Below are 17327 nucleotides of genomic sequence, written 5' to 3' on the forward strand. Positions count from 1 at the left end.
CAACTCAATATCACTTTACATCCATGACTACCAATGACCCAAGAAACCCACTGTAGCAGTATTAAACTTTTGCTTCCAATTCAGTCCTTCACTATTTTTACTTTGAGAGTAAACTCATAAGGCAGTAATATCAGAGGACTCTCTCCCAACATTATACTTATTTACAAATGTATTTACAATAATCCCTCAATTCTGCACTCTCACTGTTCTTTCTGTAATTTTTAATTATAAAAGAGAAGCTTCTTACTATATCTCCTTTGAAAATGTGACATCCTATGAAACTGACACAAACAATTTAATAGCAAAAACGCTTACCTTTAAAAGGTGCCATTTTTGTGTCAGTTCTCAGAGCATCATCCTGCCATTTAGAGTACTCAAGCCCCTTCTTTCTCCTGGCTGACTTGCCACATTACATTGTTTGAAAAATGCTCCTCTATTTTTAAAGAAGGCAGTCATGGAGCCCAGATGAGAATGCAGATATATGCACAATGTCTAGGTCAACAGAGTGAGCAATCCACAGAGTGAGCAATCAATAATACAATTCATTTGCTTTTATGCTTTTTCTACTAATGCTATCTCATCTAATACATGACGTCATTTGACTCTTAATATGCATAGCTTTATTATTTCATTCAGTCATCTAGTGTCACCAGTATTTTCTGACTCTTTTCAACTCTCCTATTTATTTGGATATTAACTTATAAATAGGGGTGATCTGCGGACTCTTCCATTGATTTTAGCACCTCTTCATAGGAGGGGTGTTTGAGCTTTCCCACTAGTTTATCCTCGCTTCCTAGTTCGTTACTCATTTAACACATTCTAACATTTGAAAATCAAGCTGGTGGTTTCTCTAAGATGAGGCAGACCTCACATGCTCAAGCTTTAAGCCACGTTTAATTAACTCTTTAGTTACCTTCAGTCCTTTTCCTTATGTTTTAATCATTAATTGTTACAACATCATTTAAGTATGTAATATGTTGTAAATTATATATATTATAAGGGACAGCCAGCATATTTACCTGGCCAGGATGCCTCCTTAAAGGAAGGACAGTGGTAGATGGCTTTTCAATTGCACCATCTCCCTTGAACTGCTACTTGGTTGCAATGGTACCTCGGATTCCCAGCTACAGTATATGGGAATTGCTATTTGTCGACTCAGCCCTGTTGGGTTCCATGTATGCTGTCAGGGGGAGCTGTGGGAGCTGCAGAGCCCTGCTTTGGTCTTCTGCCATACCTGGGAGTAATAAGACCTCCCTAATAATCCACCTGGTCTACTCCAAAGTGCGGCTTAAAAGGAGCCAGATGCCTCAGTGAGACAAACTGGAGTCATGAGGAAGAGGATGAAGCTTGCCAAAAGAGGAGTGAAGGTGGAATCTGAGAGAGTCAAGGAAGAAGAGAAAAGAAATGAAAGTCCAGTGTGCTCTATATTATACTGTGCTGGTTGTGGGAAAGGGTTGGGGTAGTGTTCCCACTGCAAATAAAGCATGTGCTGTGCAACAGTTGTGCCTGTGACTAGTGTGTTCAGGTTTTTGGTGTGGCTGGAGTGCCCTGGTGGTCACTATATTATATATTTTAATGTAACTAAAAACTCCATACTTCGTATCAACTTTATTTGTTTTAGTCCTTTTGAAATTACTAAGTCCAGCATGTGTCCAATCTTAAATGTGGGCTGGTTGATGTGCTGGCTAAGATGAAACATTATTAAATTCTCTTGTTTTAAGGTCACATTGATTATCCACATGACAATTGAAATAGCCTACAATTAGGAACTTGTCATATTTAGTTAATTATTGTGAATTCTAAGTGTGAGAATTCCTCAATAAAAATGCATTATATTTAAGGGTCTATAAATGGTCAATATGAGAGACTTCATTCCTTGAATAACTACAGTAAGGTACTTAAAATATGTGAAAGTAGAAAAAAAGATATTGTTACAATTTAGTCTTGTCAAGAAAATACTTACTTTGGTGAACAGAATGAACAAAACTTTTAATTACGAGGTGCTGCATCAGTTAACACTGCTGTGCCATAACTGCCTGACCATGTTTTGCTCAATATAAGAAAGTCTCTTTTCCTATGACTTATAAGAGACATGCAGATTAGGTGGAGTGGTGATGCTGAATTGACCTCTAATACGTATGCGTGTATGTGTTCACCCTGAGGTAGACTAGCACCCTCTCCAGGGGTTTGCCTTGTGCTGTATGTGTGCTGAGATTGGTCCTACTTCCCTGCAACCATACCCTCGATAGGCGGGTTAAGAAACTGGAAGGATGGATGGATGGATTTAATTACCTATCAAACCACCATTTTGTTGTCTTGGGGGTTGCACAATGCCACACATCCAAATCTTTGTATTCCTTAAAAAAGAACCTTGCAAAAGATTTAGTTATTTTGTACTTTGAAGTTAATTTCCTTTGTGTTTATTTTTAGTTAACAGACTTTGCCTTTATGTCTGACCATAAATTCTCAAATAGTAACTTATACTTGTCCTCAAGTAAACATGGTACTATTAGGAATAACAAAATGGAGACAAAAACAGCAGGTGTATTATGTGCTGTCATCTTTGTATGCCTATAAAGGTAGACATTTACGTTACAAGAACTACACTTGTGATTTATGAAAACATTGAACTGGTTGTTTTTGTCCACTTGTGCAGCTAGCTCAGCAGTTCATTTTCAAAGCATATAGGTGGCTCAGTTTGTTTTCTGAATAGTATTTCAATATCAACATTAACCATGGAACATTGCTGACTCACCAGCTATTCTAGCTGCAAAAAATGAAATATGTAAAGTTTTAAGTTAATGCTACTACTATATGACTTTGATGCCCTAAATAAATTGTTTAAATGATTATTAGTGGTAGTACATTTATCTAGCTATGAAATCAGCTAGACTCACCAAATAAAAAAGCACTAAATTTCTTAGAGTGTGAACAATACAACACAATACAATAGTGAGGTATCATTAAGTTATCATTTGCAGATAGATGTATTTTACTTTAGTTTGAAATGCAGAAGGATATACTGTTAACTGTACACAGCTGAGCCTTTTCAAAGCATTTCTAGGTTTAGAAACAATCTGATTTGTGTTAAATGCCAAAACCAGTACTTAAGATTTTTAAAAGTAGTTGACTTAACTTATTGAAAAGATAATGGATGCTTTTTTGAAGTATTATAAATCTTAACATTGTTATTTTTTCATTATATTAATAGCCTAATTTGCATTAAATTAACTTGAATACTTTTGTGGTTTTTGACCTGATTCTGTTAAATTTTACTTAGGTAAATTTTTGACACATTTTTATTTTAACTGCATTATTTGATTTTACAGGAAAGTAGCAGTGTTGCTACTTTTGTATTTGTTTAAGCTCTTCTGGTTAAGCCACATATCAAATGATGCTGAGCTGTCAGAATTCTACCAATGAACACTAATCAGTACATGGTCCTAATTGTTCCTGAGGGGCTCTAACACTAAAAAGAAAGCTGCAAATAAAGACCTTGTTAGAGAATCTTCGAGGGCTGACTTCAGCCATCTACCTGCCTGAAAATGCAAACTCCTTATGAGCATATAAGGCACCAGTGAACTGAAAACAAAGAAGGGAAGAATGGACAAAAACAGACAAAATAAACAAGAGCACAAAAATAAAGTGCTCCTGGACTCACATAAGTGTCAGGAATGCTTTGAGGCCTTCTCCTGTCTACATTTTATTTCTTATTTTTTGTTTCCCTCAGTCCCTTACCGCAGATGAGTCTATTGTTTTGAATTCCCAGTTTCTGTTCTAACATGTTTTGATTTTGGCTTTTTTTTTCATTTTTAAAACTTAAAATTACCATTTTTTTGTTCCTATTCCTTGAGCACTGATTTTTTCACCATTACTGTTGTAACTACCAGTCATATAACAAATGTTGTGTAAGATCATCTATGTAACATGCTGGTGTGGTAAATGCAGTATTCTGTTATTTTTATCATCCTAATGACTTACCTTCAATTTTTGACTTTGATTTTTGCTTAGTGATTTGGTTTTGTTTTTGTTATTTTCCTGGTTGCTGACTTTACCTGCTTTTTACCACTTTTGTGCCTAGCCCTTCCTCTTCTGGTTGCCTTTTTCAATCGTCCTATTTAGGACAAGCCCTAATTTTAGGCATAATAGTGTGAATCAGCAGGGGCAGGGCTTTGTGATAAGTGGACTGTGGCATAGGGCAAGTTTTAAATAAATAATTATGTGCAGGGCTTCAATCAGGTGCGGGTGTGAGAGAGCACACTTTGCTCTGTGGTTAATTGGGGTACTTGGCCGATCACACCACATACACATGTGGAGGCAGGTGGATTAGTAAAGCACCTCAATTGTGCATCAGAGGAAGTTGCTTGTCGCACCTGCACCCAATTAGAGAGGACAGTGTGAAAGGAGCCTGTGCAGAAGGAGGAGGAGGAAGAAGATTAGACTGGCTTAAGAGAGAAAAGAGAAAGACTAAAAACAGAAGGATGCAACAGAGAGAATGGAGGTTAAAAGGAGACAAGAATGATAAAGAAGAGAGAGAGAAAGAGCCCGTACTAAACAGAGTGAGAGGCAGGTGGTTGGGTTTGAGCCGGAGGGCCGCTCCTACTCCCAGGTAAGTACTCAGTAGGAGCGGCCCGATATGTGGTGTTCCCACAGACACTGAGGAACTAGTGACAGGAGATGTATGCGGCTTGGTAACACGCCCCATGATGCCTGGATTTGAAGGTACCAGACTCATTTTAAGAACACATGGACTCAAGCCAGAAAGGACATTTCTTAAAACTGGAACTTTTAATACTAGAATCCCTGAAACTTACCATTTTTTTCATTGTCTCTGACCTCCTTAAATTTTCCTGACATATGCCAAGAAGCTTGTAGCTCCTTATTACTGAGCTAATAGCTCGCTTTTGTTTTGCAAATGTGTGATTTAGCAGAACGCAGCCGGCTACACCCACCACCCCCCATTCAGTCAGGTGAAGACATTGCCCTGCTGCAGTCCTCACAGCTGAACTCTGTGCTGAAGTGTTTATCTAGTGATGCATTTGTAAGGAATTATATAGGTAATGAAATATCATGATTTGAAACACATACATTTTATGTGTGTTCCGTGTTTACAGCGATCTCTGTAAATGTAGAATGACAGAAGAAATGTGAGGCAAGAAATGCTGAACACACGGCTAACACTGAAAATGTTTTCATATGTTATAGTAATAATGACATAATTTTGACATGAAGTGTAGGATGTGTGAAGCCCAAATATCCAAGAAATACTTTCATAAAAGATATAACAAAACAGGTATTCTTTTATTCAAGAATAAAACCGAAGAAAAAAGAAATTGCTCAATTGACATGTTGCTGAAGCACAACTATCAGTTGGTACAAAATAAAAGATGTTCGCATACGTGTATGTTTGCGCATATCATTTTCAACCAGTTATAAAAGTGGTAACGCTGCTCCATCACATATCTGCAGAGATGTCGCGGTGAAAAAGCCATTGTTTAGCAATGGCGGGGTAACAGGTTTGAATCGCATGTCGTCTCTGCATTTAGTACTTTGAGTAGTGAGCTACTATTATTATTATCTGTATATCAAAAACATAAATTTGATATGAGTATGAAACATCTTGTGTAAATTTATGGTACTTGTAAAGGATGTTACTTTTCCTCGCACATGGACATTCATATCAACATGTCATTTGAACAATTTTTTTATTCAGTTTTATTCTTGGATTCTTGAATAAAGCTGAATTTGAACAATTTTTTTAATTCAGTTTTATTCATGAATAAAACTTATTTCAAATGATTTTTTATTCAGTTTCATTCTTGGATTCTTGAATAAAAAAATCGTTCAAATGAGTAGTTGAAGTGAATGTCCATGTGTGAGGAAAAGTAACATCCACCTAATACACTGCTGTGTCTGTTTGTTCAACAAGACACCAAGAAGAAATGATTGAGCTGTGTTTGTGTGTCTGCTTTTATCCCTTCAGTGCTATGGTACTCAGATTATGGCATTTTTACATGTATCAGAAATTTACACTGGCTGTTACAGACTCAAATCAAATGTATGTTTTAATTATATACTAGTAACAATAACAGCAGCTCACTACTCAAAATGGTGAATGCAAGGAAGACCTGGGATCGAATCCACCACCTCTTGATTATGATGCAGCAGTCCTTATCTCTGCACCAGCCAAGCAGACATGTCATCTGTGTATCAATTGATAGTTGGGCTTCAGTTTTTACACATTGCCAGTAATATGTAAATTAAACAATTTATTTTTCTTTGGTTATATTCTTGAATAAAAGTGTATTTATTTTGTTATACCTTTTGTGTAAGTGTTTATTTGATATTTGGACTTCACATATTATACACTTCACGTCAAGTTTTTTATTACTATAACATAAAAAACGTTTCTGTTTTAGTTATGTGTTCAACTTTTCTTGCCTCACATTTCCTGACATCCTACATTTTTACAGATCATTTTAGACATGGAACACACATGAAATGTATGTATTCCAAATAACAATATATTCTAGATTCTAGTGTCAATGCACTATTTACTTACTGGTGTTTTAGTGTCTTTTTAAAGTTCTTATTCTTTTAGTGTCCTGTTTTTACAAAGGGGGCTTGGTTTTGTTATAAGAATGGTGTTGTTTTAGTGTTTTTATTGGTTTTACTGCAGTGTTAGGGCCATGCCATTGACCAGGGCCACCAGTTGCAAAGGGTTGAGAGAATAATGGAACCCTCCCTTGCAACCTGCAGCCTTGTGGAGGGAGTTATGTGATAAGTAGTCCGTGGTGTAGGGTGAGTTTTAAATAAATAATCGTGTGCAGGGCTTCATTACGGATACTGGTGTGCGTGAGCATGCTTTGCTACATGGTTAATTGGGGTACTTGGCCAATCGTGCAACATACACTTGCGGAAGCAGGTGGATTGGTTGGGTTCCTCAATTGTGCCTCGGAGGAAGTGGCTGGTTACATCTGCACCCAATTTGAGAAGGATAGTTTAGAAGGAGCCTGTTTGGAAGGTAGAGGATGAAGAAAATTAGACTGGCCAAAGAGACAAAAGAGAAAGACTACAAATAGAAGGATGTTGAGAGAATGGAGGTTATAGGGAGAGAAGAAGGGGACCCGAGCCTGGATTTTAAGGTTGACTGCACCTGTCAGCGGGTGTCTCCTCCTTCTGCAAGAATTTGCAGTAATGCAGGCTTTTGTTGTGTTGGCCTTTCCATTACAACTTCCCAGTGAAAGTCGTTTTTTTTTTTTTTAATTGCATGAACAATAATGTAAATACAATATTTAGTGAAAGTAGACATACCTCTTTTTGAGTGATGCATGATTTTTGTGTTGGTTCCCCATCACATTATTTTATTTGAATTACTGACATGGAACATAGCCTTCATTCTAAGTAGGACAAAACATAAATAATATCTCAAATTCATTGCCTTTTGTTGAACCATTTTGGTGTGATAATGCAATTTTGATTTTGTATCACTCCATTTTAAACCCTTTTTTGACTGAACTTTTGAAATGTGCATGCAAATTTTCATGAACTTTAACTTACCCATTTCAGAGTGCTACATTTTTCTGCTCTACTTCCATCCATCCATCCATTTTCCAACCCGCTGAATCCGAACACAGGGTCACGGGGGTCTGCTGGAGCCAATCCCAGCCAACACAGGGCACAAGGCAGGAACCAATCCCAGGCAGGGTGCCAACCCACCGCAGGACACTCACAAACACACCTACACACCACTTCGCCAGCCCCAAACACACCTCTCCCCCACTCAATACAACTGTCCACTATGATAAACTTTTTGAAATGCCATGCAGCCTACATTTTTGTTTAGTTCAACTTTATTATATACAGTATACAAGAGTTCACACAGATCAAAATAGCCATTTTGGAATATTGCACAGTTTTTGGGTTGCCTCCTATTAAAACCCACCTTGCCAATTACATTTTTGAAGGCTGTATAGTCTATCTTTCTAGTCTTTTAAATTGGACCAACAGCAACCCACATGCACAATTTCATGGATATTAGTTCAGCTGTATTTACATGATCAGGGAACAGACTGACAAATAGACAAGCTGTGATTTGAGGGTTGCAAAATAGATAAATAACATCAAACAAAACTGAAGAATTCAAAAGACAGCCATAAAGTATTATGATTTTATTTGTATAGATTTGTATTTTTTAAATTATACAGCAATATTTACAAAATATAAGATACAAATAAAGGCAACCAGTTAACAATCTTTTAAACAGAAATTATGACTGCCGATCAGTCCAGTTAGAATGGCATAATTGCCCACTGAGATTACAGTAAAAGTTTATTACTATCACTGATTTATTAGGACATAGTAATGCTCATCCACATTAAGTTTAGGATTTTTGACTGGTGTAATGTGCACACATTAAATCACTCTTCTTAGGGTGAACAAGTAAAAACAAATATCCTTTTCAAAAACATATGAAAAGTTAGACAAATACATTTGGTACAAATGTAAAGGAGTTTAAAAATCAGTCCTAAATCTTGCATTCTTACACATTATTTTATCATTTAATAGTTTTCTCTTTATTTTTAAAATTATTTATGGACTTTCTAGGTTAAAAAGCTATAACAAAGTTAAAATCATTTTCTTTCACTAAGGAATTACAGAAGTGGCTGATAACTGGAAAGTTGCCAATTTGATTTCAACCCACCCCAAGAAAGACACTCTTGATCCCATTAATTACACACCATTAACAAATCTTATTAAGAAAACTATAATCAGAAATAAATCATAGCACTACTTGGATGGAAAGAATATACTATATAACAAGCATCATGGTTAAATGAGAGAATAAATTCAGCCAGACTAATTTGTCAGGTAGCTAGAATAAAATAAAACATACGACATAATTTACTTAGACAGTCAAAAACAGCTTTGATATGTTTTTACATGCAAGATTAATTTTAAATCTAGAAGATACTGGCATCAGAGGTAATTTACAAAAGTATAGGCAACAGAGAAATGCTCTTCATGGAGTAAATCATCAGTGGAGTGTATTCTAGGATCATTAACTTTTTATAATTCTTTATATTAGTAATACAAATTCTAATAAAACAAGTCATCCTGTAAAATTTTGAAATTACACCAAAATTGGAGTGGTAGGTAATATAGTACTGATGACAGAGTAAACTAAAAAAGAACAAGACCACCTTCAAAACTGGGCAAACACTTGGAAAATACAGTTAAATGCAGAGTAATGCAAAGTGTCATACATGGGCAAAGGGAAAATATATTACTATTACAAAATAGGTACTGCAAATCTACAGGAAGCAGACTCTGAAAAGAATTTAGGTATCCATGTTTTCACAACACGCTGATCTTCTAAGGAACATGGAGAAGCAATTAAAAAGTCTAATAAAATAGTAGGTTATATAGTAAAAATTGTTGGAAAGCAATTAAATGCCGTTATATCATAAAGCACTTCACACAAAAGGTGGTGAGACTCCGGAATAAACTGCTGAGTCACACAGTTGAAGTGGGAAACCTAACAACTTTTAAAAAGCATCTGGCAGATCTCAGCTATTGGTGAATTAGCCTAAGCTGATAGACCGATTGGTCTCCCTTGAGAAGCGTTATTAACAACTAGGGATATCTCCAAGTTATCTTTAAATATCTTAATGTGCAGTTCAACTTCTTAGATATCTGGAAATATACTCACAATAAAATTCTTTATATTTTAAGATATCTGCAACACATTTTGAGTTATGTAAAATGCTTTAAAATACATCATAGACACTTTTAGAGATATCTGTAGTAGACCTTGTGTGCATTTTTGTATATCTGACATAAATTGTTTTCTCAAAGTCACATCTTATACAAATTTCTATTCTATTAGGACTTTCTGTCTCTTTTAAAATATCTTGAAATGCATTTTATATATGAGAAAATACACAGGAACTAGCAATGCATTTGAGTTATCTTTGATAATGTTTCAGACATCTAAATAAAAAGGATAGATATTTTAAAAATACCTTTTTGTCTTTTACAAGATATCTGAAAATGTATTTCATATATCTTGAAATAAAATTTGAGATATTACAAAATTTTCTTTAATACATCACAAATGGAGCTGGAACCCATTTTATGATATCAGGAAATTAATTTCAGATATATGAAAGTATTTTAGGTATATCAGACATGAGTTAATTTTGAGAGAGTATAAAATGTCATCCAGACCAGTTTCAGCTATCTGAAATATACAGATATCGTAGAATGATAGGAAATCCTTTTGAAACTTTTTACAGGACATAATATTGAGTTATCTCAAATTTAGTTTCATACCTGAAAATACAGTTATGATAAAATTAATGAGTTATGAGATATCTGAAACTCATTTTAAGATGTCTTAAAATTAATTTCAAGATATCCTAAAATCAATTTTGAGATATTTCTAAATGGTATTTTGACTTTTCATAGTCTCCTCTTGTTTATCAAACTTTATTCTCATAAATTGACTTGCAATCTCTGCTTTCAAGATTGAAATATCTCAAGACCATCTGGGATATCTGAACATTAAAATATCTTAAAATATTGTCATTGTGTATAAAAAGCAAAATAGCCTGAAATTATAATGTAAAAATATGTACAGAGAAAAAAAAAACATTGTTTAAAATTAGTCATTTTGCCAAGGACATAATCTGTTTCAAAGTTTTATATACCAGACCACAAGATAAATTAATGTAGACTGAACACCATTAGGTACGGTACAACAAATACCCTCCAAATGTTGTAACAGGAGGGAAATATGAAGGGATGGATCCTTTCTCCAGGCGTAACCAAACCTGTTGACCATAATTTAATTCAAGCACCGCATCTCCTGTAATTAACCTGCAAGCTGCAGAGGTATCTTCAGACTGAAAAGCCAGTTTGTCAATCTCATCAACCACCATATACCCAGAGGTTTCTGGACTACAGGATTTTATTGTGTATTTGAAAACATACACACCCAAGTAAGGAACTAAAAACTTTCCACTGCCTGGAGCATATGATGCGCCATAGTTGACATAAAGATGGTTGAATCTGATTACTCCAGGACTTGTCATCTCATATGTGTGTGCTGCAAAAAAAGTGACCATAGGAGCATACCGATAGGATCCTTTGGAGAAATCTGTTTAAAAAAAGAAAAATAATATTTTTTTTTTATAACAGAGAGGTTTAGTCTTTGATGTGTATACTATGGTTAGACAGAAAATGTGGAGCACAAATGTTATTATTCAGGCAAGGTCTCTACAGTTTGACTTGTGTGAACAAATTGATCTGATGATTATTTGCAAAGACCTGCTTGTATCCTGTGTTATAATTTGAACTTTTGCTTCTTTAATCACTGATAATGGGGCTCAGTATGAAAAATATTATTGTGGGCTGTTGGGAGCACTCTTGAGCAGACTCCAAACCCAGAAATGAAGGTTCAGGAAAACAAAGAAGAATATTTTATTAAAAAGACACAAAATACACAGGGGTAGACGATACAATGCAAAAATGTTTCATAACCAAGATTAGAGCATCTTCTCTGCCTTACTAAGGACCTCACTACAGTCACTTTCTACATAAGTGGAGTGGTCCATCCACTTATTCACTAACAATACTTCCATTCCTTTATCTGTTCCTTTCAAAAGTAGCCAGTAGCCACTCTTCTTTTGCCAGTTAAGTTCTCTCTTTCATCTCGAAGCTCAGTGACCTAGTGGCCAGCAGACAATTTTAAGCCTGGGCCTTTAAGCTCATCCCTGTAACAGTTCCTGGACTGATCTTTCAGGTTTCACTTAAAGGGTGAAGCTATCTCTGCACCCCTTTAGACCTATATAAAATATTTAGGCAACCCTGGAAAACACAGACAGTATAAGACTAAACATAAAGCATTGTAAAAGCCATTTATGTAATGGCAGTTTATGTAAGAATAAAATACTTTGTTTAAATTCTTAATCTAAAATTATTTTGTTAACAATTTTTATATCATTATATTTTTATACTGAAATTAAGACTGAAATTACAGTATATTACAAAGTAAACTCTTACCTGTGGATGCTGCATTTTCATTCACTAATTTCAAAGTACAGTTGACTCCACTAAATGGAGGACGGCATGCACAGACAAAATTCTTTCTTTGATTGATGCAAGTACCACCATTTTGACATGGTAAACCGATGCAGTTATCAGTTTCTTCAGACACTGGAAGCAGTTATAAAATACATAAATTATTAGTAAATAATTGAATGAATTGCAACATGAAAGGTTTACTTCTGTAAGAAATTAACTGCTTTACATTCAATTGATGGAGATAAAGCATAAAAAAGAAAAAAATTTGCAGTAACTATAGCATTGTGTATAGAAATTTGTCCAGATATTGCATTAACTGTAGCTATCTTGATGGGGATTAAACCAATAAATAAATGAATTAAAAAAACATTTGATCAAAGTTTATCTAAAGTATGCTTAATTACTAGGAGATACCACAGAGATCCAAATTAAGCCTAATTAATCACAAGGAATAAATGCATTATATGTTTCAGTCATGCAGTGTGTATGCATGTCTGTGTGTGTATATATATATATATATATATATATATATATATATATATATATATATATATATATATATATATATATATATATATATATATATATATATACACACACATGCATGAGGTGTACACTGATCACTGATATATATATATATATATATATAGTGACAGATGGCTATGGCAATTACCCGTCCGGGACGCTAGAGGGCAACCCCTCTGGTTGCCGGAGCACCACAGACTCCCATAGGGCACGCTTGGAGTTGGAATTTGGAACAGCACCAGGGGGTGCAGCAGGTACAGCCGGTAAGCAGAGGAAGGCGTTTCCCATGAAAAAAAAATAAAACCTGTGTGCTAAAACTGTCTCTGTAAAACTGTGTCTCTGACTGTTGTGCTGGGTGTTTGAGGAGCTCTGTGTATCTACTGTAACTACTGTATATATATATATATATATATATATATATATATATACTAGGGGGCTTCGTCCCCTGCTCGCTTTGCTCGCCAACCCCCGTATTTGGTTTTCCAGATACACACTTTTAAGATTGTTTTTTCTTTGAATTGTTGCTATTTCATTAGTTTCACTTTTATTTCAGAACTCCTGTAAAAACAATATTTGTAATCTTGCGAGTCCCAATATGCTGAATCTTTTTAATGAGGTCAGGATAGGTTTCTCTGTTTGGAATTTCAGCATAGACAAAGCAATCTATATCATCAGCATTTAATAATTTTTTTTTACAAAGTAAAAAAGTAAATAGAATTCAGCATTGGACTCCTGTCTGTAAAGTCGTGCTATTTTCCTCTCACAGTTCCAAAAGTACATGGGGTTACCAAGGTGATACCCCAGCTTTTGTCTAGGTTTTTGTACAAGGGCTAGACAGAACGTTTTTGACTCCTGGGGTAAATTTAGGTTTTTAAATAAGCAAACAGATAAATATATATACATTAGCAAAGTAACCAATAAATGCATGTGCGGCAAACTCTGTTTTTGAAATTCTCAAGATTCTTTATTTGTCACATGCATACTTATACAGGACAACACGCAGTGAAATGCATCCTGATCCGCTTATCAAAAACTGTGCAAAGTTAGAAGAATATCAGTTAGATTAACAAAAAGTCATAGTTCGAAAGATAACAGTATAGTAGAACATAATAAATAAGTAAAATTATGTGAATAAAGTAGAATTAAGTGTTAAGGTGCAATAGTGTAGTAATTATTGTGCAAAACCAAAGTTAGACTGGTGCATAGTTAAATGAGGCAGTTTGTTTTTTGCGCTACTGTGATCTTTACTTTTTTATATTTTCTAATTTTCCTACTTTCATATCCTTTAACTTTCTCCACATGTGTATAGCGCCAACATTTTTTTTTTTGAGCCTTTCTAATTTCCCTGGTTTCATAGTCTCTAACCTGCTCTGCATGTGTTTAGCATCAACGTTTGTAAACATCTCTATGAAGTTCTACTTTGTCTTTTACTCACTGTCATTTAATTCTGAGCCGGATTGGACGTGCTTTTTTTTCAATTCCACTTGTTCCGGGCTGATAATTACTTTCCTTATTTTCTGAATTTGCACCTTGATTATTCTTTTTTGCTCTTTTTTCTGTCCAACGCATTTGAGTCTCTTTTCTCCACGCTTTTCTTTCTTCTTTGTTTAATCATCGACGTTTCATTTCTACCCTATTCATTTCATTTCTACCCTATTCATTTCTACCGTATTGACCTTATACACTTAATATGCACTGAGAGCCCTGGACCTGTGTGTGCTGCATGACTGCCTTAACACTACTGATTTTTTTTTTTTTTTTTATATTGCTTGTAAGTAGGGTGTGTCTTGCAAGACTCTCGTTCTATGTTCCCGTGAGACGCACCGTGGCAGGTCTCTTTCGTCTCGCAGGTCTTTAAATTATCTTCCGAGAAAGTTCACATATCATAGACTATCAGGACATGGGACAGGATTTCTTTTTATAATAGATAGATAGATAGATAGATAGATAGATAGATAGATAGATAGATAGATAGATAGATAGATAGATAGATAGATAGATAGACAGACAGTATATATTCCATTCAAATGTGTGCACCCAGATAATCAGAGTACTTACGCGCATGAAGTAAATTCCAGTAGTTTTAGTCTGCAGACACTGTTTAGCTGCTCCAATCGATGTTAAATACTGTCAAACACCCTTTTTTAATATTAAGTTTCACTGTACCATTTGTTGATAATTTCTTGTGTGTATTGAAAAAAATTTAAGTTACCAAACTGCAACATTATCTGATGCAAATATTAAAATTTATGTATTAAATTATTACGTTGTCTCCTGCAAATATCATATTTAACATTGTGACATTGTCTCAGAGAAATATAGTATACTGTAACATGAACTAACATGAAAGTACTTTTAGAAAATAGCTGGTTAAATGCACACATCATGTAACCAATTTTAAAGAGATTCCCAGAAATAGTAAGCTATCATTTGTTACTTACGTTGTACACTGATATTAGGTTTTATTAGCAAAGTTCTGTTACATTAGGGGTGGCGCAGTGGTAGCGCTGCTGCTTTGCAGTAAGGAGACCCAGGTTTGCTTCCCGGGTCCTCCCTGCATAGAGTTTGCATGTTCTCCTTGTGTGTGTGTCCTGCGGTGGGTTGGCACCCTGCCTGGGATTGGTTCCTGCCCTGTGTTGTCTGGGATTGGCTCCAGCAGACCCCTGTGTTTGGATTCAGTGGGTTGGAAAATGGATTGATGGATGGCTGTTACACTTAGGAAATCATGATTACCTTTACATACCTGTATAAACAAACAAATAATTAAATAAACAAACACATAAGTAAGCTGTAATGAAAATCTCTTTGGAACTAGTTATATAGTGCACACATTTAACCAGCCAATATCTAAAAAAACTCTCATGTTACATATTTGGTGATTATTTCCATAAGATGATGATGCATTTTAATATGCATACTATAATATTTCCATCGGACAAAGTTACAGATTTACCTTTCAAAATGGATATATCAGTACTAGAGGAAGTTCGTAGATGAGCTACTAGACTGATTCTTAGACTGAAGGACTGAATGTTTTCAGGTTAAGGAATAGAAGATTAAAAAGTGACGTGAATGAAATGTTTAAAATTGTGAAGGGATTTAGTAAGGTGGATACCAGCTTTTACTTTAAAGTGGGTTCTTCTAGAAGAATAGTATACAATGGAAACTGGTCAAGGGTAAATTTCAAACTGATGCTTAAACATATTTATTCACACTGAGTAGCATAGATTCACTAAATCACAAATGCAATAAGTGCCATCTATTATAACCATTGATGTAGAAAGATCATAGGTCTCATGGTATACTGAAATTATATTAGAAAAATAACATATCTTATTGTCCAACCATACAGTGTCAAAATACCATTTCCCTGGTGGTGTTACCATTCATTTTTGTTGAGTTATTTATTTATTTTTGCTAAACTTTGTACTCTGTGGGAACTTGTCTATTGTTCTCCTGGTCAGTTTCTCACACCACAATGGTTTTTGATCACATCGGTCTCAGCTTGTTTTTATATTCTGTTAATATTAGTTGAAGTGTAAAAGAGGTGTGTTGCTATAAATGAGTTGTTATCCTTTGTGAAGCATCTGTCAGGACTTGATTCATGTGTAACAGTATATACGCTTTATACGTGAAGCGATTATACTCTTTACTGATATTTATATACTATATTCTGAATCACACAATGTAATGAAACACATACGCTGATTTTGTCCCATGCACCACATATGCATACAGTTAATAGTGAACTTGTATTGAATTTGACTGTAATGGACTTTGTTAAGTGTCTAAAATTACTTTAAATTATTTTCCCAGGTGTTTACAATTAAAGGATAAGTTCAATATTTTACAAGTTGAAGTTATTTATTCACAAAATGGTCTTTATGCATTTGTCACACAAAATTATGTTTCAGAGTCCAGCATTTTCTACAAATTAAAAAAAAAGTATCTTGCCTGCACTGTTGTTTTACTTTGGAAATAACCTTGACTTAAAAAAAATTGAAATTATCCTTTAAGAAACTGCTGAATAACCATTCAGCTTGTAATTTTTTTTGTACTAATTATATGCTTCCTTTGGAGCAGCATCTCATTATAGAGTGTAAGTACTTTTAAGCATGATTTATGTCATAAACCATGCCTCATTGGCATTTTCTTGATTTTTTTGTGAAACTGTTTAAAGTCATCAAAGTAATTGACATTAGCAGACAATGTTAACGGGAGGAATGCCAAACAGATGGACAGTAGGTATGATATTTTAAAAATGACTGAACCATATGGACCATCTGTAAGGAAATCATTGATGTGTTAAAAAGTGAAAAAATAAACAATAAGTGTTATGGTGGAGCAGCTCAAACTGGAACACAGACTGTAGACAGAAAACATTGCATAAACAATGGAAGAAATTGTGTTAAGGAAACTGTGACTGTGTGTTGTCCTGCGGTGGGTTGGCACCCTGCCCAGGATGGGTTCCCTGCCTTGTGCCCTGTGTTGGCTGGGATTGGCTCCAGCAGACCCCCGTGACCCTGTGTTTGGATTCAGCGGGTTGGAAAATGGATGGATGGATGGACTGTGTGAACTGAATAGATGGAATAGTTAGATGGAACAGAGCTGCACTGAACTCTGCATTGTGAGGTTAAACCATTTGAACCAACTGTGTAATGTTTCAGGAATGCTGTTCATTCACTACTTTTACTGCTCTGGATACAGTTCGGTCA

The 17327-nt window shown here is 35.0% G+C and overlaps 1 protein-coding gene across 2 annotated transcripts in view; it reads right to left on the reverse strand.

The window, feature by feature from the left end:
• Positions 1-17327, reverse strand: part of LOC114652016 (multimerin-1-like) — a 627482-nt gene that overhangs the window by 511244 nt on the left and 98911 nt on the right. The window contains exons 7-8 of one of the 2 annotated variants that reach the window (XR_007934941.1): positions 12067-12219; positions 9169-11161 (exon numbers count right to left, since the gene is read on the reverse strand). Coding sequence is in view for 1 of the 2 variants with exons in the window: in XM_028802164.2 (XP_028657997.2) it covers positions 10749-11161; positions 12067-12219 (566 nt within the window). In the remaining variant the exon portion in view is untranslated. Of the gene's footprint in view, positions 1-8218; positions 11162-12066; positions 12220-17327 lie in introns of those variants that run through there. The other variant, XM_028802164.2, reaches the window with a different exon arrangement.

This window comes from Erpetoichthys calabaricus, chromosome 5, assembly GCF_900747795.2.
Source record: "Erpetoichthys calabaricus chromosome 5, fErpCal1.3, whole genome shotgun sequence".
NCBI classification, from domain to species: domain Eukaryota; kingdom Metazoa; phylum Chordata; class Cladistia; order Polypteriformes; family Polypteridae; genus Erpetoichthys; species Erpetoichthys calabaricus.